The following is a 25,616-nucleotide window of genomic DNA, read 5'->3' as shown; positions in this document are numbered from 1 at the left end:
ACTGTGGAGAAGAATGCAGTGGACAAAGGCTGCAAAGTCAGGCTGGATGGTGATGCACCTTGGGCGGATCAGTGAGGAGGTAAGTCCCGGTCTCCTCTTGGTTCACAGAGCAATTTTTGGCAAAAAAAATTCTAAATACTGTTTTAGATTTGCGCTATCTGGGAATCTTTAGCACTGCTTCTAAGGGTACAAGAGTGGAGGTGCACCAAATGATGGGTCAGGACTCACTCAGACTTGGTCCAGGTGCAGGTTCAAGATGGTTGAAGACTTTTGCAGCACCAAGGGTCTGATCAGGAGGCCAACCAACTAGCCCTTTGAGTCACTCTAGAAGTAGAAAGCAGGTCTGTCAGCATGGCAGTTGTCTGGGGGCACAGAGCAGGGATTAAACAGCAAGGCAGTTCTCTTGGTTCATCAGGGCAGTCCTCTGAAGTGCACAGGCAACAGGACAATCCTTTCAGAGTCCTTCTGCAGGGCCAGAATTGAACTGAAAGTGTGATATGCTTTTCCTTCACATGCTGGACCCAAACCAAAAAAATGAACAATAGCAAGCTGCCCTGTATAGGGCGGACCAAATTATATTCACTGGTGGCCTTGTGGTGGATGGAACCCCAGTTAAAGATGTCAGAAACAAGAGTCAGCCATCAGAAGCCAAGATGATCTTACAGCTAAATGAGGTTGGGAGAAGGTCCGAAATGTTATGGCCAGTCAACCATGAACTACCCCAAAATTTTTAATTGAATTTATTTATTTCCACAAGGTCACATACATTTTAGTTAAAATGGCACAGCATCATGCAAATTAAGGAGTAGGAGAGACTGCCTCCACCCAACTATGTAAGCTTTGTACTGTATTGTACTGTAATGTAATGTATTCCATCATAAACCATTTCCCAAGTAAACTATATTTGTGTTAACAGCGGCCTATCCTGTCGGAACATTTGATAAATAAATTGCGCCGATTATACTACGGGTTTACGGTACTGAGTTAAATAATCTTTAGATGTTTAATATGTCTGATGAACAGTAAAAAATGTATTCATCATAATAACGTTTTCATTGCAAGTTACTTTGCTACGAAGTTGGATCAAGGCATCTCTCTAGAAACTACATAGAGTGAATAAGTGGGAATATTATTTCTATTGTGTCTAAAATGAAATGTGAAACAGAATCTAACAAACCGCTTGAAAACTTTAATGAATGTGAAACGATGTAGTTGATTACTAAATCACGTTGATCTGGTCCGAATTATTAGACTAAAATTCGCATTAAAAATGTCCACCGTTGTAAGTGGGCGGGGAAAAGCGTGCAATCATTTAACAACCAAAAGAGAGCATTACACGTTGCTGTAAACTGAAGATAACTATTATAATCTCCGGAAAGAAAAGGTGATTTCATATATTTCCAATGAGGCTTATGGAAATGTATAACACATTCGAATGAGTGGCATCAAACGACCTAAGGCATAATGCTTGTCTCCTCCACATCTCTATATTTTCTTATATGTTATTTGCAGAATCAACATTCTCCCACCAAGAGGAGCTATAGAATTGACAGGAGAGATTCAAATGAAAAGTTTCCATTTCATGCAGTGGCCTGTACACAGCAGGTGCACTTTTTCAGGAGACGAAATGGCAGCCACGCGCGAGGAAAGCTTCCAAAAGAAGAAATGACCATGCCTCAACATGATGCACACCTTTGTCTACAACGCTGCCAATGATCTGTGATTTTAACAGCATGCCACTGGTGTATTTTCTTTCTGACAACAGTCCCAACGTTTGCAGTTTAAATTGCCTATAGTGATATTACCAGAAAAATTAAAGTGCTTGAGTTAGAATATTCATCAGAGGGAAGGGGATATAACAAAACAACAGCAAAGATGGTGGTTCTATAAAAAACGATTTATGCACCAGGCGTTGATAGTGAGACCGGGGATAACATAGTGATGTTGGTCTCATAAAGGCAATGGTAACTACACAGATACTTCCCTTTTTAGTGGCGTTGTGAGGGCAAAGCAAGTCGCTGGAGTTAAAGGTAGTGAAGTGATAAACACCTATCAGATTTGACTCTAATTAAGAGTGGCCTGGCAATACAGTGATACCATACATGGTATTCCCGGGAGCGTAATCCCACATTTTTACTGCCAACAAATTCCCTCTCATTCACGGAGGATTTTGTCCTCTGTAAAATGCCCATAATTATTGATTCACGTGTGGAATTTGTGGGGAAACATTGATTTCCACGTTAGGGTCCCAGCATTGCGGACTCTAGGTGGTCAAAGCATGATTCCCTGGTAATTCCCGGGCTTACAATTGATACCCAATAACATCAGGTCACTATAACGAAGTCATGAGTAGGATCCCGGGCGTGTCAAGAGGTACGGAACAATGTGATAAAAAGCCACATATCATGACAGTCCGGGTAATAAAGGGTAGACTGTCGAAAAGGACCTTTTAAATTCCGAGCTTGAACAGTGAGTTCAGAAACAGGAGGTTCACGCTAAGGTGGAAGGACTTTAAATTCACACACAGTGATCCCAGTATGACTGCAAGCTATGTCATTCCACTTTCCATTTGAAAGCATTTCTACACAGTCTTCGTCGCCACCGTTGTTTGGTTCATTGGCATTCCAGTTTGCAAAGGTGATACGATTTCCATCAAGAAGCTTGAATACCCCTTCCTCTTCTTTGTCATTTATCCCCAGGAACACTCTCTTGTTCTTGCTTTTCATGATCTGGGCAATAGCATCATCTTCTTCGGGGTTGAGTGGCATTGGCAAAGTGCCGCTAGACGCCTCACAGGCTTTTCTAGATGCTTCATAATTGACTTCTTTCCCATTTGTAGCATAGATTTTATCACCGACTTTCGCCAATTCCTCTTTAAACGTAACCTCTGTTAACAAATAAACATATTCAAATCTCCATCATAAAACTGCACTTTTTTCACGACAGCCAGCTTCGTTCGATAGAAAAGCAAGACGTTTCTAAGCGCTTGGATTGTATGTGCTTATAGCTAGAATCTGCCTACTAGAGACGTTGTAGAGCGATAGAGGTCCTTGACTGAATGGGAATTGAGACAGTTACCACCAAGGAAGTATTTCTAGGAGTAACAGAGTCCACACTTGGAGGAATCAGTGCCCGAAACCAATGGTGGAAAAGGAATATAATCTGTTCCTCCTAGTAAAGATTTCTTACAGAACAGGTATTGAAGCTGAGCCAAGACGTGGTTCCACCTTGGCAACTCAGAGGCAGTGGACAGGTGTTGGATGCAATATTGGGCTTAGTTTGCATAACATAGGAAGTTAATTAAAAAACAATTAGGGTTTGCCACTTTATCTGTTGTCACTTTCCCTCTCTGCTACCAGCTAGGGCTAAATCTTCAACAAATGAATTATATCACATTGTATTATTCCCCCCACACTTGTTAGAAAATGTTAGCAACAGGTATGTAACACAGGCCCCCGAGCCCCTGCAGAGCGGGTGGGGGGGGCAACCCTACAGGTGGCCTCCAGCCCTTCAAGTTACCCAATTCAGGCCAAAGCCAATTAATGTTCAGTCAGACAAATTAAGACTCTAGGGCTCCTCCTCGCATTCTGCAAGAGGGCCCAATCACTTTGCGTGATGCCACTGATTTCCAATCAAATACCATACATTTCAACATTCCAGCACCTTGGAAAGGAAAGAGAAGGAAAGGGTGATCTCCCAGCTTACCTCTTTGAAGATTAGTTATTTGATTCTGCAACTTGGAGATTTGCTTCACCAAAGAAGTGATCTGTTCTTCTCTTAGTGTATCTTAAGGATAAAAACACATGAACATGTTCAAAAGGGTACTAATAGGGATAGGTCTAGTAGCTGTCAATGCCATTCCAGTATAACAGATCACGAAAAAGCAAGAGGAGGAAACTTCTTGTTATAGAACAGACAACAGTGCATAAAGTTCAAGGAGAAATTAGAAATATTATTTGAAATAAAAGTTGGTATAAAATTCTCGCAGTGGAACCACTAACACTTGACAAACATTATTTTTTATTTATAATAGATAGCTTCTTACTTCTTATGTTGATACTGAAATACTTTTTTTCATATGATTATTTCCATAAGGAGAACTTCACCAATTCACTCCGGACCCCGATGGATGAAGTTTCCAGTGGCCATTCCTCCTGCCCTCTCTTGTCAGCTTGCTGCTCCTGCTTTGCCCCCTTGCCCCTCTGCCCTCTGTTTTCCATGTGCAGGCCTCTATTGCCTCCTGCCTTGTCTGGACAGTCTCATGCCCCTGCCCCCTCCCTTCTGACCTTCATGGTCTGTTATGCTGCAACTGTCCCTCTTGTCCCTCCTGTCTGTCTGGTATGGTCAGCTTGCTGCCCTTGCGTATTTCCCCACTGCTCTCTATTGTTCATGTGCATGGCCCTGTGCAGCCGAAGGCTGTGTGCAGCAGGTATTGACTGCATGGTCTGGTCAGCGGCCAACCCCTATAACAACCCAACTCTATGCTGTGCAGCAGCTCAGCGGAGGTTGGCCACAGGGCCTGTGGTCAACCCCTATAACAACTCAATGACGTACTGCACACAGCGGTGCGCAGCCAAGCCCCTAAACCCACCCAACACTATGTCATGCACGGCCTTCTGTGGCCAACTCTTATAAGCACCAAACTGACTGCCGCACCTGCCCTTTGGCCCTGCACACCAGCGTTGGCTGCAGGGCCTAGCCAGAGAGAAATTGAGAGACGGACAGAGTGAGCTTTTTCAGGCTTTGATGAATGATATACTTAGAATGAGATGTTGCAAGACAAAGTGAAAAAAAATGCATTTGTCAACTAAGTACAGTGAGATCACCTTTCAGTATGTACCTCAAATAGTTTAAGTAAAAAAAAACGAATAAAAAATTACCATTGTCACACCTAGATTTGAACCCACAACTTTACGCGTGACAGTCTGAGACATTAATCATTATGCCACAGAAGTTTTTTTAAGAACTGAAGAACTTCTGGGTGACAGTCTAGTAGTTGTCCCAGTAGGTCCTTCTACATTTTTAAACTTTCTTTTTTATTGTCATAATAATACAGAACGATGGGGGGAGTCTCAAGGCCCAAGTGGTCCTAGCAGACTCCTGCTGGAGCAATGTTTTCATCTGTTTTCCTGTATGTATATTTACCTGCAGGGAAACAGCTGAAAAGTTTGATTTCTGCCAGCGGAAGCTGTTTGACAGCTCCCACTGTCATAAAGCAGACTTTGCTTTTGCTAGTCGGAGCTGTCAGCTCCCACCAAGCAAAAGCAAACAACTATGTCTAAAGGGTGGGCACACCAGGACATAGCAAGAGCCGGCCCCGGAGGGTGGTGGTCCCCAGGACCATCATTGGCACTCAAGAGGGCTGCCCGGCCCTCCCAATATTCGATTTGCCCCAGGAAGGTGGAGGTCCCTGGGACAGGGGATCTGAAAAAGACCCTCCTCGAAAGTTGATTTTAGCCCTGGAAGGTGGTCGTCCCCGGGGGAGGGGGCCAGCAGCCCTACTGTATACAGTAAAACACTGCTCCAGGGAGGTGGCGGTACCCGGTGTGGGGGGTCTGAAATGGACCCCCTCACTATTTCATTTTAGGCCTGGGAGGTGGTGGTTGCCAGGGGGGAGTTCCAGGCTTCCGGACCAGCATCACATTTGATTAAAGCCCCAGGGAGATGGGGGACCCTGGGGCTGCAGGTGGAGCTGCACCCCCCCCACATAGAATATTAAATTAGCCCCTGGCAGGTGGCAGTCCCCAGGGCTGTGGCAAGCCCAGGAGTGGGGCCCCGTGGGCCTCCCTCCTAATTTTATGTGCATGCCCCCGGCACTTGGCCAACAAGGGGGCTTCCGGAAAAGGGAGGGAAACCACCCATTTTAAAAAAAATGCCTGGAAAATCCTCAGATCAGGATCTGCGGATTGTTTTTAATGTTTTAGAAAAAAAGCTTCTAAGCCCTCTCTGGGTCCCTTTAGGACCCCAGCACCAGAGCTAAGGGGTCAGGGTGTCCCTACCCTGGCCCCATTTTCATTTTCTTCCTTTTTTTTCCTGGGACTCGGCTGAAGCCGAATCCCAAGATGGCTGCCAACACTTCCTTGTTGAAGTGTTGGCAGCCAATCTGATGTCTGCACAAGGACTGCCGGATCCACAGAGGATCCGCATTCCTATACATCTATATTGTTTCACCTTTCATTTCTCGTAAACTACTGAACAGATTTACACCAAATTACAAAAATCACACTCTGCGCAACAAGATCTACTTTCTTGCCAAATTTGGTGTAATTCTATTCTAAAGACCCTGTGGAAAAATGAATGGGGAAAACGCATTTTGAGATCCTCCCTTTTTCTCAACCACCACTTGACGGATCACCCCAAAGCTTTCTAAACAGCAGCTGAACTATATATATATATATATAGTTAGGGAATGGAATTTAAAAAAACATAGAAATTCACTTAAGAGAACAGAGGTTACCAGGACGTTACAGTTAGGCTCACATTTTAAATGTACAAAATGACAGAAATTCACCTGTTATAGTCAGAGTTACCTCATGTAACTATGGGGGTCATTCCAACCCTGGCGGTCGGTGTTAAAGCGGCGGCCAACCCGCCAACAGGCTGGCGGTCCAAAAAATGGAATTCTGACCCTGGCGGGAACCGCCAACACAGGCCGCCACTTTAACACTCCGACCGCCACGGCGGGACAGACAAACAGCGCGGCGGTCACCGCCAACAGGCAGGCGGCAGACAATGTACCGCCCACCCTATCACAACTCACCAATCCGCCACCTTTTCCGGGGCGGGAGCCCCGCCGATAAAAACACAGCGGAAACAGACTACGAACGGGAAAACGCTCACCTCTATGCACTCCACGAGGACAGAGAACAGCATGGAACCCGAATTAAACATCCTACCAGCTATTGTCTACCTGATCATCTACCACGAGTACGAACTCCGGCGCAGAAGACAACGGTGAGTACTGCACCTACGACACAGGGGAGGGGGGAGGACGAAAGGTTACGGGCACACACATATGCAACCCCCCCCCAAACTATCTACACACCAATGCAGAGCACCAAGTCACAGTGACACCACCCAAACCCACCGGAATGATGCAAAGACATAATTAAAGTGAGAAACAAAATTTATCTATAAAATCGGTTCGTTGACGTCATGGTGAAATAGCAAAAAGAAATGTAACAAAATCAAGTAAGACCATTGCGAAACCGATAAATATAGGCAATAAGTCCTGCACAGTCACTTAAATTTCCACTGTCCGTGGGCCAAAGTTTATCAACACACGGGCAAAGCCCACACAGGAGACCTGAGTCCGTTGGAGAGAACACTGCTGGGGCATCAGATGACAAAACTACAGGCACCTCAGGGGGAAGGGAAAGGGGGTCACCTCAGCCACATGAGTCCACAACGCCAGATCCACGAAGGGTCCACCATGCCCACTGTTCCATCCTGGGGAGTGCAAAACCACAGTCTCTAAAGTGTCTACAGTGGGTGGGCTGCCCACTGTGCCATCCTGGGGAGTGCAAAGCCACAGTCTCTCAAGTCTCTTCAGTGGGTGGGCTGCCCACTGTGACATCCTGGGGAGTGCAAAGCCACAGTCTCTCAAGTCTCTACAGTGGGTGGGCTGCCCACTGTTACATCCTGGGGAGTGCAAAGCCACAGTCTCTCAAGTGTCTACAGTGGGTGGGCTGCCCACTGTGCCATCCTGGGGAGTGCAAAGCCACAGTCTCTCAAGTCTCTACAGTGGGTGGGCTGCCCACTGTTCCATCCTGGGGAGTGCAAAGCCACAGTCTCTCAAGTCTCTACAGTGGGTGGGCTGCCCACTGTGCCATCCTGGGGAGTGCAAAGCCACAGTCTCTCAAGTCTCTACAGTGGGTGGGCTGCCCACTGGTACATGCTGGGGAGTGCAAAGCCACAGTCTCTCAAGTCTCTACAGTGGGTGGGCTGCACACTGTGCCATCCTGGGGAGTGCAAAGCCACAGTCTCTCAATTCTCTACAGTGGGTGGTTTGCCCACTGTACCATCCTGGGGAGTGCAAAGCCACAGTCTCTCAAGTCTCTACAGTGGGTGGGTTGCCCACTGTACCATCCTGGGGAGTGCAAAGCCACAGTCTCTCAAGTGGATAACAGTCTCCACTGGTTCTGGAGGCGGACTGGTGCCCAGAGTGCTTCATCCTGTCAAGGACAGAGGTAGTGGATGCATGTGTCCACTGGTTCTGGAGGGGGACTGGTGCCCAGAGTGCTTCATCCTGTGCAGGGCAGAGGTAGTGGATGCATATCTCCACTGGTTCTGGAGGGGGACTGGTGCCCAGAGTGCTTCATCCTGTGCAGGACAGAGGTAGTGGATGCATGTCTCCACTGGTTCTGGAGGGGGACTGGTGCCCAGAGTGCTTCATCCTGTCAAGGACAGAGGTAGTGGATGCATGTCTCCACTGGTTCTGGAGGGGGACTGGTGCCCAGAGTGCATCTCTCACCCCGTGACAGTCCCAGTTGCGTCACTATCCCTGCCACTCATGGGCTAGTGGTGCTTGAGTTGGCAGTCCTTGCCCTGTGCGGCGGTGCTTGCCATGGCGGTCTTTGCCCTGTTCAGCGGTGCTTGAGTTTGCAGTTTCTGACCTGTTCAGCGGTGCTTGCCCTGTTCAGCGGAGCTTGCCATGGCGGTCTTTGCCCTGTTCAGCGGTGCTTGAGTTTGCAGTTTCTGACCTGTTCAGCGGTGCTTGCCCTGTTCAGCGGAGCTTCCCATGGCGGTCTTTGCCCTGTTCAGCGGTGCTTGAGTTTGCAGTTTCTGACCTGTTCAGCGGTGCTTGCCCTGTTCAGCGGAGCTTCCCATGGCGGTCTTTGCCCTGTTCAGCGGTGCTTGAGTTTGCAGTTTCTGACCTGTTCAGCGGTGCTTGCCCTGTTCAGCGGAGCTTGCCATGGCGGTCTTTGCCCTGTTCAGCGGTGCTTGAGTTTGCAGTTTCTGACCTGTTCAGCGGTGCTTGCCCTGTTCAGCGGTGCTTGCCATGGCGGTCTTTGCCCTGTTCAGCTGAGCTTGCCATGGCGGTCCTTCATTGCCCAGCTGGTCTGGGGCTGGCGGTCCTTCATTGGGCAGCTGAGCTGTGGCTGCCGGGGCCCTCCTGGGCAGCATGGCTGTGGCTGGCGGTGGCCTCCTGGGCACTGACTCTGGCGGTGGCCTCCTGGCCAGTGACGATCGGGCTGCCCTCCTGGGCACTGGCTCTGGCAGTGGCCTCCTGGCCAGTGATGATTGGGCTGGCGGTGGCCTCCTGGGCAGCGGGGATGATGGCGGTCTTCTCCACCGTGCTGCTCCTCCCAGACTTTGGCGATTTCTTCTGCCCCTTCCCCACCTTGGGAGGAGTCACAGCTGAGTCGACACTCCCCCTGGGACCCTTGTGAGCGGCTTTGCTGGCTGGAGTCTTCCCCCTCTCCCGCCGGGCACTGTCTAACTTCTGGTGCTTCACAGGGGGGGGGGGACTGGCTGTGCTGTGGCTCTGTGTCACACTGGCTGCCCTGGTGCCAGGTGTACTCCACATACCTGTAACAACAGGCACCACTGGTCCCGGAGATTTTTTGGCTGAGGTGCTAGTACGGGACCTATGAATTGGAGGCGGAGGGGGTGGGAAAGAGGTCAAGCTTGGTCAGGAAAAGTTTCTTAGGAACACTGGGACGGGTAGCTGGAGGGGGTTTGGGAGTGGAGGAAGAGGAGGTGGTTGTAGGAGGTGTAACTTTTGTGGCTTTGGGTGCAGGTGCATGCGCTGGAGGCTGTCGTGCAGTGGATGTATGTTGGGTGGGTGTGTGCCTGCGTTTTTGTACTTTGGGAGGGGGCGTCACAGACACACTGGGAGAGGACACAGGGGATGTGTAAATGGTAGTGGGGGTGGTGAGTGCACGTGAGCGGGTGTGGTGGTGGGTGTGCTGGTGCGGGAAGTAGTGGCTGTAGTGGTAGTGCATGCAGGTGAGAGTGTAGAGGAGACTGGGAGGGAGGAGGGAGACGACGAGGAGGGGGACACAGTGGAGGCAGTGGATGTTGGTGTGTCTGTATGTGTGTGATGCTTGCGTGAGTGCCTGTGGGATGTGTGGTGCTTATGTTTGCCTGAGCTTCCCTTGTGTGGTGAGGTGTGTGCATGCTGGTCTGATGGTGTGCTTGGGATAGGCTGGGGTACAGGGGATTGGGTCTGGGTGTAGGAAGTTGGAGGGGGGAGGCTAGACACAGGGACAATGGCTGCCATCAGTGCTGAGGCTAGAGTTTGCAGGGTTCGATGAAGGGCAGCCTGACCAGAATGAATGCCCTCCAGGAATGCATTTGTGTGTTGAAATTCCCTTTCTTCATCCTGGGTGGCATTCAAAATGGTAGACTGCCAAACAGTGAGGGACCTGAGGGGTTCAATGGCCTCCTCACTGAGGGCAGCAGAGGTGACAGGGGCAGGGGATGAGGTGCCTGGGGAGAAGGTGATGCCCACCCTCCTGGGAGAGCGGGCACGGGGCGAAGGCTGAGGGGCTGCTGGGAGGGCGGTGCTGGTAGGGGGGGTGGCGGCTGTACCTGTAGAAGTGGGGGGCACAGATTTTGCTGCCACCACAAGGGAGCTCCCATCGGAGGACGAGTCCGTGTTGCTGGTTGCAGATCCTGTGACCGCCGTGAAGCTCCCCCCGCCCTCCGTCCCACTGGTGTATTCCGAGTCCGTGGTGTGGCCCTCCATGGCCATGTGGGATCCAGCTCCCTCGTGCTCCGGTGCCACTGTACCTCCGCCTGATGATGCTGATGCACACAAGAACAGGGAGACCACAAAAAGGGGGGGGCGACAGAAGAAAGAGTGCATGGCTTACCGCTACCGTTGGTGGACAATACAGACACAGCAGCCCCCTGCACTACGTCGCGCTGTTGGGCTCTACAGATGCAATTCCTGGGATATGTCCTACATGGCTATGGTCGACATCTGCACACATAGATGACACAGGGGCATGTATACCTGTACTTGGCACTCTACAGTGGTGGGGTGGGGTGCCACATGGCCTGCATTACGGAGGGGCCTAGCCTGCGGAACTGGCCCTGGCCTAGGGAACCCCACAGTCCTCCTCCCCCACCCAGACACCTTCACTGCGCGCAAAGTCCACTGAATGATGTTGTGCTCACCCCCTTGTGTCTGCTGTGATGCCCTCAAGCGCCCATCCAACTCAGGGTAGGCCACCGCCAGGATCCGGAATCATGGTTCGACGGGCGCCCCTGCCACATTGGGAGGCCATCCCCAGCTGAGCCTCCGCTGTCTTCTTGCTCCAGCGGCAAAGGTCCTCCCATCTTTTCCGGCAGTGGGTGCTCCGTCTGTGGTGGACCCCCAGGGTCCGGACGTCCTTGGCGATGGCGCGCCAAATATAATTCTTCTAGTGGGCGCTGACCTACATGAAATGTACAGGGGAAGAAGAGAAGTCATTAGCAACTGCACTGTCAAAGTAAGTGGCCCACATCCATAGCCTTGCCATGTGGCACATGCATTCACAGTCCTTCATGCACGCAGAACTGTGCCCCCTTCCTTCTTACAACCAACCCTCTCCACACAGGCATAGCCCATACAACGTGCTCCCTGTGTACTTACCTGTTGGTCTGGAGGACCGTAGAGTAGCGTGTACTGGGGAGGACCCCGTCCATGAGCTTCTCCAACTCCTCTGCAGTGAAGGCAGGGGCCCTTTCTCCAGACGCACGAGCCATTGTCTCTTCCAGACCGAGGTCACAGCAGCACTTGCAGTGTAGGTCCTCTCCTGTCGAAGATCAGGTATCGAGTGATTCAACAGATAGAAAATGGCGGTCACGTCCGCGGCGGTCACGTCTGTGGCGGTGCGTAGCATCACCGCCGGCGTACGTCGTCATTGGCTCCTGGGACCCATAGGGTCCAATGTTAACCAATGCAGCATTGCGCCGCGGTCTTCGACCGCCTACCGCGACGGTGTACAACGCCAGCGCAGTTACCTCACATCCCATTGTCCCAGTTTAGAGGTCAGGCAGCTGCCATTTCAGGGGCCCACATGGCCTAATTACCAACTGCGTCACACAGACCTAGGCCTTGTCGCACAACACAAATACAGGCCAGATTCTGTGTATGAATGGTGTTCTGTGTAGACTGTGGGTACATGCCTCTGAGTTGTTTGACTCTGTGGTCGCTGTTGTCCTTCCTAGGCACCGTCCGCTGGGACATGTGAGGAGATGGCGGAATCCTCCGGTGTACCGACCGCTGGTGGACCTGTTGACAATGGAGGAGCGACATTTGATCATCACCTACAGGTTTGACCGTGCCACAATCCAGGGACTGTGTGCCCAGTTGGAGCCTGACCTGATGTCAGCAATCCGCCATCCCAAAGGAATCCCCCTTCAAGTGCAGGTGCTATCAGTGCTCCATTTCCTTGCAAGTTGGTCATTTCAAACAACAGTGGCCATGGCATCAGGGATTTCCCAGCCTATGTTTTCCAACGTGTTGTCCAGAGTGTTGTCTGCCCTGCTGAAACACATGCGGAGCTACATCTTTTTCCCTCAGGTGGAGGATTTGCCTACAGTTAAAGGTGACTTCTATGCCCTTGGACATATCCCCAACATCATAGGTGCCATTGATGGGACCCATGTAGCTCTGGTCCCCCCCCACAGGAGTGAACAGGTGTACAGGAACCGGAAGAGTTATCATTCGATGAATGTACAGATGGCATGTTTGGCAGACCAGTACATCTCCCAGGTAAATACTATGTTCCCTGGCTCAGTGCATGACGCCTACATCCTGCGGAATAGCAGCATCCCTTATGTGATGGGTCAACTCCAGAGGCACCGGGTGTGGCTATTAGGGGTCTCTGGTTACCCCAACCTGTCATGGCTACTGACCCCAGTGAGGAATCCCAGGACCAGGGAAGAGGAACGCTACAATGAGGCCCATGGGCAGACTAGGAGGGTGATCGAACGCACCTTCCGCCTCCTGAAGGCCAGGTTCAGGTGCCTCCATATGACAGGTGGTTCCCTATTCTACTCACCAAGGAAGGTGTGCCAGATCATCGTGGCCTGCTTACATTTGAGAACGCATTTTGTCACTGTCATTGCTAATACACATTTTCAAAATCACAGACTGACTCCAGATTGTTTTGTGCTTCAAGGGTGTTTATTGCAGTGCTAAATATTGGAGGGGGGTTGTAAAATGGAGATGGTGGAGGAATGCCCATGGCAGAGTCCAGTCTATTAGTCTCACAGGTGCATTGCCCATATGGGCATAGGAAGTGGAGCTGGGGCAGTTCCAATATGGACATGGTTACAAAGTGGGACAGTAGGATGACAATCAGGGTGGTCTTATTTCTTGGCGGGGGTCTTGACATCGTGCTCTGTCTTGTTCCTGGTTCTCAGGAACCGCTTGCGGGGTGGTTCTCCGTCTGCAGGGGGTGGGGTGCTGGTGTGGTGGTCCTGTGGCGGTGCCTCCTGTCCACTAGCGCCGGCGGAGGTGGTGTGCAGTTCATCGTCCATGCTAGTGTCAGGGGCCCCTTGGAGTGCCACAGTGTCCCTCCTGGTGTTAAGTATCTCCTTCAGCACCCCTACGATGGTGCCCAGGGCGGTGCTGGTGGTTCTGAGTTCCTCCCTGAACCCCAAATACTGTTCCTCCTGCAGGCACTGGGTCTCCTGAAATTGGCCCGTACCGTTGCCATCGTCTCCTGGGAGTGGTGGTATGCTCCCATGATGGAGGAGAGGGCCTCATGGAGAGTGGGTTCCCTAGGTCTGTCCGCCCCCTGTCGCACAGCAGCCCTCCCTGTTCCCCTGTGTTCCTGTGCCTCCGTCCCCTGGACCGTGTGCCCACTACCACTGCTCCCAGGTCCCTGTTGTTGTTGGGGTGGCGGGTTATCCTGGGTTTCCTGTAGTGGTGGACACACAGCTGATTGACGTGTCCTGGGGACGGAGGTATGGGCCCGCTGGGTGGGTGCTGTGCTGCTGTTACCAGAGGGTGGAAGGTTTGTGGTGGGCTGTGCCTGTGTGAGGGGAACCGACTGTCCCGAGGCCCACGATGGTCCGGGCTGGTCATCTAGATCCAGGTGGACAGAGCTGCTGTCATCACTGTGGGCCTCTTCTGTGGGTGGGGTGGAGATGTCTGGACCCTCCTGTCTGGTGACATTGGGTAGTGGTCCTGCAGGGGTGTAAAGGCATGATTATTGCATCTGTGTGTTTCATGGTGTGCAATGGGTGGGTGACCGTGTACCCCAGTGCTAGCATTCCTGTGTGTGGGCTTGTGTGATGATGGTTGATGGGGGTGTTATGGGTATGTTCAGTGGGCATGCTTTAGTGATGGGTGTCCATGCTTTGTTGTGTCATGCAGGGCTTGGTGTTGGGATGGGTGGTTTGTGATATTGGTACATTTGTGAGGAGTTGAAGTGATAGGGGTGGGGGCGAGGGTGGGGGTATGTGATAGCATGCAGGTAGGGTGGGGGATATGATAGTTAAGATTTGACTTACCAGAGTCCATTCCTCCACCGACTCCTGCAAGGCCCTCAGGATGCAGAATAGTCAAGACCTGCTCCTCCCATGTTGTTAGTTGTGGGGGAGGAGGTGGGGGTCCGCCGCCAGTCCGCTGTACCGCGATGTTGTGTCTGGAGACCACCGAACGCACCTTCCCCCGTAGGTCGTTCAACCTCTTGCTGATGTCGTCCCGATTTCTTGGGTGCTGTCCCACTGCGTTGACCCTGTCGACTATTCTTCACCATAGCTCCATCTTCCTAGCTATGGAGGTGTGCTGTACCTGTGCTCCAAATAGCTGTGGGTCTACCCGTACGATTTCCTCCACCATGACCCTGAGCTCCTCCTCCGAAAACCTGGGGTGTCTTTGCCGTGCCATGGGGTAGTGTAGGTGATGTGTGGGGTGGTGTATGTGGTGATAAGTGGGGTGATATGTAGTGGTGTGTGGTGTTTTGTGCGTGGAAGTTGTGTGGGTGATGGTGTTGAGTGCCTGTGGCTGCTAGTTTGTGGATGGTGGTGTCTCTCTCTGGCCTTCTGTCGCAATTGTTGTCGTAGGGTTTTTTGGGTGATGTGGGTGTGTGTTTTATATAGTATTGAGTGTGCGGGAGTGGTGTGTGTATGTGTATTAGGTGTGTATCTTTCGAATTTTCCAATGTGGTGGTGTTTTGGAGATGTGTGTGTATTTTGAGCGCGGCAGTGTGTACCGCCAATGGAATACCGATGTTGAAAGACCGCCGCGTGGATTCATGGGTCGTGATAGCATGGGCGTCTTTCTGTTGTCATGACGGTGGAGGTTTTGTTTTCGCCAGTTTATCACTGACCTTGGGTGTGGCGGACTTGTGTGGGTGAGACCCTGCAAAAAGGACTATTTCCGACTCTCTCCAAAAATTATTTATAAGAATGTTTTCATGAATACCTTGAATGTATTTCTTTCCAATTCCTTTCCAAATCCTTTATTAAAGCGAGAGCAGTACATCTTCTGTTATCTCTGTCCTACCTCAACAAAAAATCAACATTGCTTTCTCATTACATAATCTTTTTTAACACTTTTGCAGGTAAATCATGTTGAAGTATAATGTGAACGGCACTTCAACAGTTTTGTCTAAGAGCCTTTATGTAATGAGAATGAAGTATTGTCAATTTAACATCATTTTACCTAGTGTAATGGTATTTCAGAACTTTCCTTCTAAAACTCACTGCTGGCTTGTCACACCACTGAGCATGAAAAGTCCTCTGCATGGTTATGGATGTGTTCTCTTGCCCTGGGTGCCCAGCTGTACTCTTGTCTGGATCTCTAATGCTGATGGTTGTTGTCATAGGCAAACACGGATCAGGCGTGTGCCCCATGACATATGCCTGTCTCACAGATTGAGGTCTTGTTGGACCAGGAACTGTACCCAAAGCACAACCCTCATAGTGGTGTGAGGTTACTGCCTTCACCAGATGTAAGCAGCATGAGTGTGGGGCTGGCAGCATACTGTGTAGTCATCAGTAGGAGTGAACAGGGCCTTTTTAACCTGTATCACTGGAGTGAGGCCTACAGACTCAGTCACCTTTCTAACATTTCACTACTGTGTGCTTAACTTACCCTAGGTCTACATCAGTTAGATGTAGAGTGCTGAGAAGCACAGGAGGAGTGGTGACTGCTCTGGATGTACATGTGCTTGGAAAGGGTACAATATTGGGATAAAGCAGTGCTGTGCAGTGCATGCATGGTATGTGCATAAACTGGGTGTATGTATACCAGAGAGGCAGCATTACATGTGAGATGTAGTACTTTTACAGTTTGTGCGCAATGGGTGTATGTGTGCTTGTGAAAAATACAATACATGAAGGCTGAAGTGTTGTGCAGTGTGCGCATGGGGAATATGTGTTCAATCAATTTGTGTGCTTGCATGTAGCACAGCATAGCACAATACAGAAAGGCTACAGTACTGAAGGGAGCACACAGAGTGATTGTATATGCTGAATGTATGTGCTTCTGGGGTGGTACAATACATGGAGGTGACAGTACTGGACAGTATGTGTGCTCTGTATGGACATTGAGTGTAAGTGTGCCTGCAATGGTACGTTGTATTGGGAATCCTTGGTTTCTTTTTTTTAAATCCAGGCCTGTCTGGCTGCTAAAGGCACAGCAGCACCAAGAAACTTTTGACTATTTTGCCAAGAGCCTGAGTGGACTCTTGAGTTAAGGCCTACTAGTAAGCAATCCCTGGATGCGTCACCAGTGAATGGGAAATAACCCCTACCACGTTCCAAAAAGGGGGTGGGGCAGGGGATTTCTTAATGAAGCACTTGAACCCCGACCTCAAGAAGAAATGTATTATTGCTTATACATATCGTAACATTGCTTTCAATTCATGGAGTTAGAAATAAAATACTTTTTATCATAAAAATAGGTACTTGACTGGACATTGATTTATTGACACTTCTGTGCACTCTTTGAGTTATGAGTCATGTTCACTGACCTGTATTCACACTTATCCCCCAGGGAGTTGGAACTTAACTATCAATGAGAGTCAAGTGCGGAAGTGGTATGTGACCCATTTGCTCAGGATCCATGGTAGGTCAGGCCATGAGACATCAGGAGTAAAAGGCCTCAACCCCCATGGTTGGGCCCAATGGCCCGTGTGTGCCCCATGGCACTCTGAAAAAGGTTCTGATTTAAGAAATAGATGCTTTTTCACTTTTCAGCGTAATATGTTGTATGGTTTTTTAATGATCATAAACCTCTGCTCAGTTTTTAATGCTAGTAAACAACTGTTCATTCTGTATGCTGTTTATCCATTTTTCATGAACACCAGAAAAGGAGCTAATTTTTTGGTGAAATGTACAACTCCATATGATCGAACAGTGGTTTTTAACTTGTGGTCTGCGGAGCACTGGGATCCACGATGGCTATCCTGAGGGTCCTCAGCTGTTTACGGAATTAAACGGTATCAGCAGATTCATAAACAAAATATACATCAAAAAGCAAAATTAAAAATTTTAAAACGATCGGTAAATGAAAAATAATTTTATATTGGAAACTAACATTTAAGCTGACATCTTTATCTTGATTCATGGGAACACTGCAAATACAGCACCGAATCTAGTCTGGATGGTTGATTGAATCAATTGCAACATCACTGGTATGCATTAACAAAAAAGAAAATGCATTGTGTGCAAAAAAGACAGTGTGTTATGCTAATGTCTAGTATATCGCTTTCTCTTTTAGAAATGAAACTTGGCCTTTTTGGCGTTCGTTTATAAATTTGGCAGTTAGTCCTTCGACCAGATGGACGGAGTAATCTACTCCACCCCCACTGCCAGAAAAAAGGGCAGTCTGCTGAAATATTAATCAGCCCTTAGTTTCAGTGATGTATTCAGTATTTGAGGAGGCTTGGGCAATAAACATTTCAGGACTCTGCTCTTTGAAACAATTAAGTCTATTATCCCTTTTCACTCAATCACACCCTCATGACACTAATCAATATTGAATTATATGTTAAACCTTCAAAAATGGGGCCAAGCAAAAATAGTTCAAAGTTCAAGCTCCCTGTTCTCCTAGAGCCAAATAGTGCCAAAAGAAAGCTTGAAAAAGATTTGATAAATCTATTTTTTGTTGAATCTAGACTTTTACTTGAAACAACATTTTATGTGGAGTTCAGTGCCTAGCCTGTTTTTTACGCCCATTGTAGGAAAAACATACACTGAGTGACTTGATAGATGTTTAGTGGAGTAGTACACACTATTAAAATAAGCCATATGCATATAGCACTTAAAATTGCAAACATTGGTTGCCTGGCATTTATATTGACAAATATGACCCCCTTCATTATTGTCATTCTTGCTGCAGTCAGTGAAAATCAAAGTACTGCTCCAAAGATTTTTCACAATTCCATTGGTTAAAATCTAATAATTGTGTCCTAATGTATTTACCCTGCATTCTCCTTTTTCTCCTCTTTGTATGTGTGCATGTCTCTGGCTAGACAGTTAGTGTGACCCTGATAAGTAACAGAAATTGGGCAAAAGGCCACGGACATAACAAAGAAGAGTAGAGCGAGAGGCATAAAATAGAGGAAGAAGGTGGTAGGGATAGAGATAATATGAAATATACTTGAGATAGGGAGAAAAGGGAAATATTTAGAGAAAGATGAGGAACCCAGGAGAAAAGATAGAGCAGGAGAAAGATGAAGATGTAGGAGAGAAACAGAGGAAGAGAAATAGGTAAGGTTTTAGAGTGAGGTATAGATGTGTGGAGAGAAAGAAATTTAGAGAGAGAAGCAGAAGAGTACTGTACCTGAAGGGGTTGAGGTAAGGAGAGAGAACATTTAGAAAAATAGATGAATTAGAGAGAGGTAAATTCAGAAATAGGTAGCAGTAAACAGATAGAATGACGAGAACAAACAAGGAGATGCAAGGTAGAGAGCAAAATGAGAAAAGGTATATAATAATGTGTCAGGTAAAATAGCGGAGGAAAAGAGAGGGGTAGAGAGAGCAGCCAAAAAGTAGAAAGGAATATGGTGTGGGGTAAAGAAAGGAAGATGAGAGACGTAGTTGAAAAAGAGAAAGAAAAGTGTGGTTGATACAGAGGTAAACTGAGTTGTGTGATAGAGACAGTTAGGTAGACAGATCTATATAGAAGGAGGTAGAGAAAGATTGTTGAGTTGGAGCCATTGTGTTAAAATTGAGAGAGATCGAGAGAAGAAATATGTGTTTGTGTATGAGAGAAAGAGAAGTTGAATGATAGAGGTATGGGAGTAGGCAGAGTCTGAAAGGAATAAGCTATTTAAAGATGTGAAGGAAAGAGAAGAGAAGTAGAATTAGAATTAGAGGAAGGGAATGTAGAGAGGTGAGGTAGTGAAATAATGGTGGTGTAGAATCAGAGGTTTGGTAACCAGATATATAGCTCTGGGTAAAAAAGCGTGAGGTAGTGAGGTAATGAGGTAGAGGGAAAAGGGTGACAGAGAGTTGAGAGGGAGTTTTGAGTTAGAGAAAGGGCTGAAAGAGAGGTAAGGGAGTTGAAGCATGTAAAGCGAGATGGGGGGGTGATAAGCAGTATAGTAGATGGTTGGTGAGACATGAAAACAGAGCAGTAAGGTACAGAAGGAGGGATGAGGTGCAGAGAGAGTTGAGGTAGAGAGAGGGAATTGAGATTAATAGCTTAGAGACAGGGTCGAACTGAGACTCAAAAGAGACCCAGGCACCAAAACAAAAGTGGCCCACATTAGCGAAGAATATAGTTTAATCAATGGTAGTATAGGGGGAAAAAAACAGTTAAAAGAGGCCCACCTGGCCATAAAACTGGCCCACCTGGCTATAAAACAGGACCAAAACTTCTAAAATAACAGCCCATACTCTTATCTGTCAGATCATCTCATCGGGCACTGCTGATTGCCAGTCCGAACCTGAATTGACACAGAGATTAACATAGAGCACATGTCAGGAGAGAGTAGTTGAGAGAGATTAAGTTGAATGAGGTTGATTGCATACATTGAGAGAGAGGGGTGGTAGACAAACGTCTGTCAAAGGGATCTGAGACCTAGAGAGAGGACGTAGGTACTTAAAGCTGTAAATAAGACAGAGTTGAGGTAGAAGATGTGAGGTTAAGGGATATAGCAGACATTTTTAGTACTGTCCGTGGTGTCACAAAGATCACTTATGAGTGACAGTTTATGCATCATGTTAATAAAAGCACTAATAGTTTTAATGTAAAGTGGTGCACTGAAAAGCCGTTTTAATGTGCATTCACTCTAGCTTAGCAATTGAAACCTATGTGGAATAATGTTCCAATTGCATGTTTAAAGAACTTATTCCTCATAATGCTATAATTCATGATGGAAACGTATAATGTGCACTAAAACATTGATCGATTTTACGTGAGAAGTCTTTTAAAAGTGATGTGCAAAAGTAGATATTGTTGTAAATACTTTAGAGTTACATAAAAGAGTTAGTAGATTTTTTTGGGTTCAAAATGCATTATAGCATGAACAAGTCTAGTAGCTTATTAATATTAGGTTATGGGTTAGAATGTAGAAAGTATGTGAAATCCATTAATGAATGTGATGTTTTAATTAATTGCATTAGCCTAAGTGAGGCCTGTAAGGCCATGCTCCATGACTTTGCAAAATATTTGTAGTCATTCCTGTTAATGTGAAACATTTTTGCAGATTTCATTCTCATAAGAAAGCTAGCTTGGTAATAGATGCCTTAATGTTTTACACATATACAGCCTGATTCACAAAGGTAAACTTAGACCAAAAGTTTAAGGGCCTCATTTAAGAGGCCCTAGCGCCACATTAGTGCTGCCATAGCATAATTATTTTTACCCTAAGGCGGCGCTAAAGTGGCTTCTTACACGTGCCATATTTACAAAGTGGCACAATGCCTGCATTGCGTCCCTTTGTAAACCGTTGAGCCACATTATGCCTGCACCAGGCATAATGTTTGCAAGGAGGCGTTCCCCCATCAGAAGGGAGGGGGGAGAAATAATGGTGCAAGGAAATCTAAGAGGTTTTCTTGCGCCATTTTTCAGCACTTTTAACGCCTGTTCTTAGCAGGTGTTAAAAGGGGGCATGCCATTGAATACAATGGGCCCCTGTGTACTTTGCAGGAGTAATGCCAACATTTTGGTGCTACTCCTGCAGACTACATTAATAGCGTCAGGAATTCTGGTGCTATTGCCCCCTACCCTGCACAATGGTGTGCCGTATTTTAAATATAGCACACACAAGGTGGCGTTTGGGGGGCACTAAGGGGCATAAGGAAAGTGGTGCTGCACTGGGTGCAACACCACTTTTCTTACATCAACCCCTAAGTTTAGACCAAAAGTCGAACTTTACTCATAGTAAAATTAGACTTTTGGTCTAAGTTTAGACTATAAGTCTAAACTTAGACCAAACGTCTATCTTTATTACAGGTAAAGTTAGACTTTTGGTCTAAACGTAGACTTTAGGTCTAAGTTTACCTTTGTAAATCGTCCCAGAGTGTTTGTGAATTTGGACTTGAACCTGGAACATTCGGAACTGTGGACTGGCAACATATGTAAATGAATCAAAGTTCCATGGATAAGAACCTGTGGAATAATTCCTAGCTGTTGGTATTGGGAATTTATGGACATGTTGCAGTCTATGTTGCCGGTTCGATTTGTATTAGATGCCCCATCTTCTACATCATGTGGAGTGATGCATGGACGAATCATCGTACCCTATGAACTTTAATATACTGTTCCCTAACTGGACTTTGGTTGGAATCCTTTTCACTCTTTGCTGCATGCTGAACCCCATTGACTCAGAGAGGTATTGTCCTAACTAACCCTTGCCCCTTTGAAATGCTTTGTTGGGCTTTCCCCTGACCTAGAGAAGAAGACTCTTGATAGAGCTTCTGAAATGCTGATGCTTTCCTTTTTACTTACTTTTTGCCCACCTTAGTTAGTAACCTTTTATCCTAGATTTCCTTTTCCAAATTAATTTAGCCTTTTTGTCTTTTTTGTCCACATGTTTCTCCCATCACTGATTGGCTGATTTGTAGGGTTTTTTCCCCTGCTTGAAATAACTAAATTTGGATGACTTTTAAATTGCCTTATTGCTTGTAAAAACTGGACAGCGCTTGTTTTCTGTACATCAGGTGATTCTTCTGCTGTTCTGTATTGTTTTTGTGTATGTTTAGTTTTGTTAGCATTAGTTTGCTTGAATCTTTTCTCTTCTTTAGGTCAACCCTTGATGATTTTGTATCTTTATAACTTTGGGCCTGATTTAGATTTTGGCAGACGGGTTTACCCCGTCACAAATGTGACAGATATCCCGTCCGCCCTGTATTATGATTCCATTTTATCCTATGGATATCCTAATATGGCGGACAGAATACCCGTCACGTTTGTGACTGAGTATCTCATCTACCAAACACTAAATCAGGCCCTTTGTCTTGAGAATTGCCTACATGACTTTGAGTCTGTGCTTGTAATGAAACCCCTTAACTTTATTTTAGACCGGTGTTTTCCTGGTATGGCCACATTGGTCATACTGGTAATTTGAATATGATTTGCTGTGAAATTTAATGATCTGTTTTCCACACCCTTATGCTGCGTCCAAAGATTTGTTGACCTCTTCAAGTTTTGATTCCTATCAAAGAAAACAAACAGTGGCTGTGTAAACGTGGTGTGCACTTCCAATGTATCAGCTGAGTATTTTGCAAAGAATCAATATAAGAGTGTCCTTAATAATAGTCCAAGGAGTGCCACAGTGGTTAGACACCCAGCCACAGGGTGTGGGTAACTGTAAACCTCCACTGGTTAACAGTTATTTAAATGACAAAGTAAAACCACGGCACATCACAGCTTCCATGTTTCTTGTCTTTATTTTTCAGTGATAATTTTGTGGATGTCCGAACAAATGGAACTCAGCAAATCTGAAGATATCAACAATGTCAGCAAACCGCAACAGTTATGACAATTCAAAACCATCCACAGCCGACACGTGTTTCATCAATAACTTGACTTTTTCAAGGCGGAAAAGAGTATAATGTCAGGATATATATCAGTTATTGAAGTAGCAATGCTGATGCCTACTGCACATGGAAACAGAATCCTTATTTCTGAGTAGTCCAGTTCTTAAAATGACCATGGTAAGTCATGAAGTACATAATTCTTGGGTTGTCCATATACGTGGATCAGACCATGATAAGTCAAACTTATCACGGAAAAATAAAGACAAGAAGCATGGAAGCTGTGATGTGCCGTGGTTTTGCTTAAGCATTGATTCCTGCCAATGAACAAATGCTCCATCAGAAGCAAGGAGAGCCAAATGACATAGAAGGATTATTTTTCAATTAAATTGCCACTAACTGCCTGAGAGAGATGTACAAGGTAAAAATAACATCTGTACTTATTGTTCCTAGACACAACAGACGTGGTGTGAAGCGCTAGATAATAAACAAGTGTTTATTAGTAATGTATTTGTTTACACTGATGGCATGCGCTGTGTGTCCTCTCTTTGCTAAATATATTGCATTTTATGTTGTACGATACCCCTGATGTATGCTTTTGACTTCAAAGCTATGTCTTGGTTTTGTTTCAGCTTTAATATGTCCTATGTCTATAACCAACCATTTTATGTCTCTGGTGGCTTGCTCAGGGCCACTTAACGTTGCTTTTGCCGTGGTCAGTGGAATCAAAGTTCTTGCCTTTTGCCTTAGTTCCCACGGGTCAAAGTTGGCTCTTATGTATGATATTGCATTTTTAATTGATTCCCTCAGTGACAGTGATTGGCATAATTGATAAAACTCAAAAAAATTCCATTGAATTTTAATGTGAATATAATTGCACCTGGGTCTCCTTTTTGGCCCCTGTCACCCATGATTCCAGGTTGTCCTGGGTCGCCTTTCAAGCCTTGTTTTCCTGCATCTCCTTGTGGGCCTGTAAATACAGGGATCATTATAGCATAATATTCACAGTAAAGGTAAAAAAATAGCATTGCTCACTTGTATTATAAAGTATTTGAATTCGGAAATAAAATAGTATTTTCATGTGTAATTTTCCCTGCACTTCGAAGCAAACTACCTTCGGACAATAGTAGAACATGCTAAGCAACTATTATCTGAATAAGACACTAAAACTAAATTTGCAACAATCGGAATTATGTGCGGAGGCAATTGGTGTAAAGTGCCCTAGAAATATACCATCCTCATTATTCAGTGAACACAATTCAAGTTAGAGTAATATGCTTTTTAGACAGGTGTATTTAACAGACATGTCAATTATGCATTTTTATTTATTTATTTAGGTCTTATGTTGGGGGATTTTGGCAGCTTTTAGTTAAATCAGTGCACTTGTTAAATACACAGTGGCAAAAGTGAGAGGTAGAGTCCAATCGATGAAGGAAGGATTGCAAGTCGCTTTTTTTTCAATCGCTTCCCAGAGTTTCTGTTGAGACAAATGCACGCCGGTAAAATCAATTTCCAGGCCTTTCCCGAAAGATCTGTAGTTTGATTGCATGAGACATTTTTGGTTCAATTAGTTCTATAGTTTGAATACCTCGCCTACCAGAGATTTGACTGTGATTATTCAGTCTGAAGTCTTGATGTAATGTGAGACTTGCTGATCTTAATGCAAGTTGCTTTTAAGCACATTGGGCTTATTTTAAGCACCTAGTCAGTGTCGGTTGATGTGTGGTTCACCAATGTTTTACAGCATGAGGGGAAAGGACAGAGTCTATGGCATGGACTCTGTATAGGTGCTATCAGTAGCAGTGTTGATCAGGTGTGCTCCATTTTCCTACATGAATGCCCATTTACCTATTCTTTTCATGTTTAGTTCTACATAATATAGGGGAGATCTCTGCCCAAGCTATTCAGAAGTGCATTTGGCTGATTTACACCTAATATACTCATTTGAAGAAACTTGTTGTGACTTTATGGTGGTATCTTGAGTTACACATGTCAACAGAGATCATTTAAGTGGGTGTGAACAAGTACTGCTACTACCAGGTGCAAATCTCCACTCCGAGCTGCTGAAATGCATCTAGACAGGGGATTACATTCAGGAATAGTCATAAAGCTATGTTTGGAAATCTCAGCTTATAGGTATACCTTTCAGAATTGTCTCAAACATATGCATTCCTTTATGAAAATGTATTTGCTTATATTATGGGGCGAAAGTTCTTAACAAATGGCTGTAGAGAGTGAGAGTGTGAGGAATTTTATGTTGAAATGATCTTTTCTAGATTTGGGAAGATCAGCTTCTAATTTGACACTGCTTTGGCCACTAGGATCGCTGAAGGGTCTCGCAGTACTTAAACCTGTGCTTGCCCTGAGATGAGGGCCTTCATCCAATCGCTCACAGCGCTGGGAACATCCCTGCGGCATGAGAAGCTGATTTGGTTGCTGATGTGTGGCCACAAGGATGACTGAAGGGGACCCATGGTTCTAGAAACCTGTGTTTGCCCTGAGAGGAGGGGCTTCATTCAGTCGTGATAATAGCGCTGGGATCAACCATGAAGCACGGGAAGCTGCTTTGGTTGCCGGTGTGTGGCCACAAGGATTGCTGAAGGGGACTCGCGGTCCCAGAAACCTGTGCTTGCTCTGAGAGGAGGGGCTTTATCCAATCACGCTGACAACGCTGGGAACTTCCCTGTGGCACGGGACGCACACAGGACACATGTGGGATGTGTCTGGGTAAAGAC

At 46.6% G+C, this 25,616-nt stretch overlaps 1 protein-coding gene across 2 annotated transcripts in view; it reads right to left on the bottom strand.

The window, feature by feature from the left end:
* The window catches only part of LOC138302087 (pulmonary surfactant-associated protein A-like), a 270,886-nt gene that overhangs the window by 110,505 nt on the left and 134,765 nt on the right, over positions 1 to 25,616 (bottom strand). For both annotated transcript variants that reach the window (XM_069242470.1, XM_069242471.1), the window contains exons 4-5: positions 23,762 to 23,851; positions 3,706 to 3,786 (exon numbers count right to left, since the gene is read on the bottom strand). In XM_069242470.1, the coding sequence (XP_069098571.1) occupies positions 3,706 to 3,786; positions 23,762 to 23,851 (171 nt within the window). The remainder of the gene's footprint in view (positions 1 to 3,705; positions 3,787 to 23,761; positions 23,852 to 25,616) is intronic.

The sequence above is a fragment of the Pleurodeles waltl genome, chromosome 6, assembly GCF_031143425.1.
Source record: "Pleurodeles waltl isolate 20211129_DDA chromosome 6, aPleWal1.hap1.20221129, whole genome shotgun sequence".
NCBI classification, from domain to species: Eukaryota; Metazoa; Chordata; class Amphibia; order Caudata; family Salamandridae; genus Pleurodeles; species Pleurodeles waltl.
Note: the sequence above shows the minus strand (reverse complement) of the source record. Positions and strands in the feature narration are given on the sequence as shown.